Source organism: Oncorhynchus clarkii, chromosome 5 (genome assembly GCF_045791955.1).
Source record: "Oncorhynchus clarkii lewisi isolate Uvic-CL-2024 chromosome 5, UVic_Ocla_1.0, whole genome shotgun sequence".
NCBI classification, from domain to species: domain Eukaryota; kingdom Metazoa; phylum Chordata; class Actinopteri; order Salmoniformes; family Salmonidae; genus Oncorhynchus; species Oncorhynchus clarkii.
In genome coordinates, this window is record NC_092151.1 from 12,752,759 (window position 1) to 12,757,007 (window position 4,249).

At 41.7% G+C, this 4,249-nt stretch overlaps 1 protein-coding gene across 4 annotated transcripts in view; it reads left to right on the forward strand.

The window, feature by feature from the left end:
* The first annotated feature begins 763 nt into the window (after window positions 1–763).
* The window catches only part of LOC139408363 (DENN/MADD domain containing 1A), a 160,487-nt gene continuing 157,001 nt past the window's right edge, over window positions 764–4,249 (forward strand). For 3 of the 4 annotated variants that reach the window (XM_071152149.1, XM_071152148.1, XM_071152151.1), the window contains exons 1-2: window positions 767–911; window positions 3,163–3,227. In XM_071152149.1, the coding sequence (XP_071008250.1) occupies window positions 895–911; window positions 3,163–3,227 (82 nt within the window). In that variant the 5' untranslated portion in view covers window positions 767–894. Of the gene's footprint in view, window positions 912–3,162; window positions 3,228–4,249 lie in introns of all 4 variants that reach the window. The other variant, XM_071152147.1, reaches the window with a different exon arrangement.

Consider the following 4,249-nt stretch of genomic DNA (forward strand, 5'->3'; position numbering starts at 1 on the left):
TGAATTGAGCGCAATATGCGCAAAAGTTAGTTGTACATTAATTTTAATGATATTTTCTGAAACAGAGGTTGCAAGGTCACCTACACGTGCAATTTCAAAAATAATTTGCATCATTCTACAGTTCTAGCCTAACTGTAGAACAACTAGGCGGCTGATTAGGCTATCAAAATAAATAACTGCAGTTTTTTTAAAACTTTAGTATACATTCATATGAAAGAAGATACAGTATATATAAAGCAGCTATCAAATATCACATTGTGGACATTTGCAATTGTTTCCATCCCAGTCTCACTGTAGCAGGAGAAAGTGTCGAGACTCGAACTGTAGTTCCCCACCACTAGCCACCAGTGTAATAGGAGTGAGTGGGAGCATAACGGAAACTCGAACTGCAGCATGTATGCTCTGGACTTGCTGGCAATGATAAAGGGATGACATTGCACAATGAACCAACCGGCACATTTTGTCCCGTGCGTCAATGGACAGAGCATTCTTAGAATGTAGAGTTCATCATACTGAGAAAAACAGTATGTGTGAACAGAACAAAATTGGATAGTGCATTGTCAAGCACTTTTGTTAGGTAATCACTGTTTCATTCTACTGTGGCAAATTAAACGGCTCCTTTCGTCTGCATCATGCGACTGAAACGTAGCCGAAGATTGGCTTTGTGGTACATGTAGTTCATAGGGAGGCAGCGAGAGGTTGCAGATACAGACATGTTTTGCTCCTACGGGACTACAAGTCCCACGGTTCAATGTGCGGCGGTAGCGTGATCCGCTCGAGGAGACCATGGCGATACCCAGGACGTTCTGACGGGCTATCAGAAAAATAGCCCTCGAAAAACGGATCAACGCCCCATATAAACGACACTAGACTTGGACACTGTGAGACATAAAAATGGGGTCCCGTATCAAGTAAGAGCAGTTTCTTTTTTCCTTTCCCTTGTTTCCCAAATGCTAATAGGATACATTGTTTGCGCGAGTTAAGAGGGAGGGAGCGAGAGGCAGTGCAAGGCCCGGACTTGTTGCGACAGACTGAACGACTTGTTTACCGGAACATTGAGCATTTAGTGAAAAATAGTAATATTTGCTCATCAATGAGAGTATGCCACACATACTGTATGCAGAGAACTCAACTATGGATATGCACACATCTCTGTTTTCTCAATATGCCCCGCTGTCTAGCTCTCGACAATGTATGGAAGGGAATGTAAACATTTGAGGCAGACAGGGTTGGTCTATTTATGTAACCGGTTTTACACCACATCCATGCCTACAGGGCATATGTTCTGTGGATGGAATGAGTTCAATGTATTGGAACATGCCCATTGCGGAATGAACCGATGTTTTGGCGTATTGATACAATAGCCTTTCCGCCCGTCATTAAAATGGTGCCAGCTACAATTGCTACATTGTATTGCTTGTCATGTATCACTGAAATGGACAAGGGTAACTTTACATTGTGCTTCCGGTACAATAGGCTACAGTAGCCTAGCCTATGTGTGGCAACTATGCAGGTGACCTGTAAAGTTAATTATATGGACTTTTCTGATGCAGTATGAATAGGCTACTCAATGACATGTCCGTTGACTTACAGTAGCCTAGATCTGCACCAAACTCATCCAATGGTAGTAAAACAATAACTGTCATGTTACAACAGATGCCCTTATTTCTGTCAATGATATCAGTGTCTTGTGTTAAAACCCAAAAGGCATGATCTTGTTTTTATTTCAGATAACCAAAGTTACTTTGCCTCTTATTAGAACACCATGTTACTGTGGTAGTTTTATGGCCTTTGTGAAGTATTATATTACTGAAAGTACACTTAATCTTAGGCTATTTTGCCCTATAGGCCTACTGTACTATATTTTCCATTTAAATGGCAAGTGTCCAATAAAACACTTCCCTTACCCTTCTTCCTTCACTGTGGAAGATAGTTCCCTGTAAAAGTGACACCAATGTATCCTGTGTTAGTGTACCCACCCACTTTGCCCAGAGTGGGCGAAAATGCCCTTTTGTTGATGACATTTCAATTCCTTATGTTATAAAATACATTTTAGCAGGACAAATCTGATTCTTTGTGTTCTGAATTGATCAGTAAGGTCTTTCTCTAACGTATCATTAACATTATATATAAAAAAGTGGATTTTGTAACCTAATACATTCAATGATAAGCACAAGGTCTGTGGACAGAGCGGTGCAGCTTTCTCACCAAAACTTTTGAGGATTTTACATTGTTTGGTCATTGTCTTTCAAGTTGTTTCCATGGGTTGCAAATAGCAAAAGCGGCATGACACGAGCTGAATTAAATGTAAAAGGCTTTGAAAATAAAAAGCTTGTGGTATGCTCAGTGCACCGTTGACATTTCACAGAGATATGCTTGTTTTTGTGAGAAGTCTTTGAAAAAGAACAGGAACTTCACATTCATATGTCCAGCGCATACTAAAATATGAAAATTCTACATGTCATGTCTCAAAATCGATATCTATCTTACCACTATATTGTTTTACTTCTTCCGGATTGGAGAAGAAGGATAACGAGTTCAATGGTGAGCCTGTCAGGTAGCTTTAATTCTCACCCAACATCCAGCCTAGCTGACGCCATGCTATTTTCCAGATTTGAGGTTTGGACCATTGATTTTCTTAGAGGACTATCTACACAATTAACATATTACATTACCCATTGATCAAAATATGCATTTTTAATTGGACACCCTACCTATAGCCATATAATGTTACAACGTGAATCATAAGTATGCCTAACCTGTTTTCTATTTATTTGGGTTATGGCTACTGTTGGAAGTTGGGCGAGAAGGAAAGTAATAACCTGGGTTGCTCACGGTAATAGGTCTAGAATGTCACTTCCTTACCGTTGTAGTATTTAGAGGAAGTAAAAAAAAAAACAATGCTGACTGATCATACAATATATGCAACCAGGCTGTGTACTCAGATTGAGGTTGTGGTTGTTACATTATTAAGCAGACATTTGATAAGATTTATATTTGATACTTTTCACCCACACACAGACTGTAGCTGTTTTGAAATGTTATCAAATCGTATTGAAGGTCAGAGTTTTGTGTGGCGTTTGAACAACCATTTGTCACTGAAGAGCATTTAGGTCTGGTTGCTGTGGCTGACTAGAGGCTGACCTTTGCCCTCTATTTCAGGGACAACCCTGAGGCCACTTTCGAGGTGTACCTGGAGGTGACCCATCCTGGAACCACTGGCTCTGGTAAGTCCCCCCCCCCCCCCCAATGTGTCAGAGGAAACACAGTTCAACTGACAATCGAAGTCAGCCTGCAGGTGCCCGGCCCTCCACAAGGAGTTGCTAGAGTGCGATGAGCCAAGTAAAGCCCCCCCGGCCAAACCCTCCCCCATCCCGGGCAATGCTGGGCCAATAGGTGCGCCGCCCTATGGGACTCCTGGTAATGGCCGGGCTGTGACACAGCCTGGGATAGATCCCCAGGATGTCGTGATGCTGAAACTCTGCGATGCAGTGCCTTAGACCGCTGCGCAACTCGCGAAGCCCCAAAACAATGACTTTTAACCCTTGCACATCCAACTGATGGTCGAAGCCCCTGTTGGATATTATGAATATAGCATCTTCCTCTGTGAGGCTGAATGGGGTTGGTGGGTGTTTTTGTTGTTATCACACCTTCTATGGCCGCGGTGTAACGATCACAGTCGTATGCCATACATAACATGTTTATAAGGAATGCATAAGCATTTTACGAAGGCTTATGTCAACAACTGCTAGTTTGTGTGTCACTGTGCTTATGGATGTTGACATTAAATTACATTTAGTTGATGAAGGTGTTATAGGAATCCTTGTTGAATACTACACACATGTCTTTATAACATACACATACCTTAATCCTAAACCTAACCCTATTAAACACACACACAAACAAACAAACAAACAAACAAACAAACAGTACAGTATGACATAGAAGTATATAACTCATAAAGGCCCTGCTGGGCAAAGGTCAGATCTGAGTCCCATCCTCGGGAACCCTCTGTCAGGGGAGCCAGTTCGCCCACTGACCACAGTAATATGATGGATGGTCTTACAGTCGATTCTCCCTTTGGAATAGGGCAGCCTTTTAAAAAAGTGCTGTCAAGACAACATTGTGGGTGTGGTCTGTCTTTGACCCCATAGATTACACGTCAGCAAAAATTATGTGATTCAAAGACCAAAAGTATCCTTGAGGACAGATATTTTTTTCAGATGCTGCTCAAAGAGAAAGTGAACAT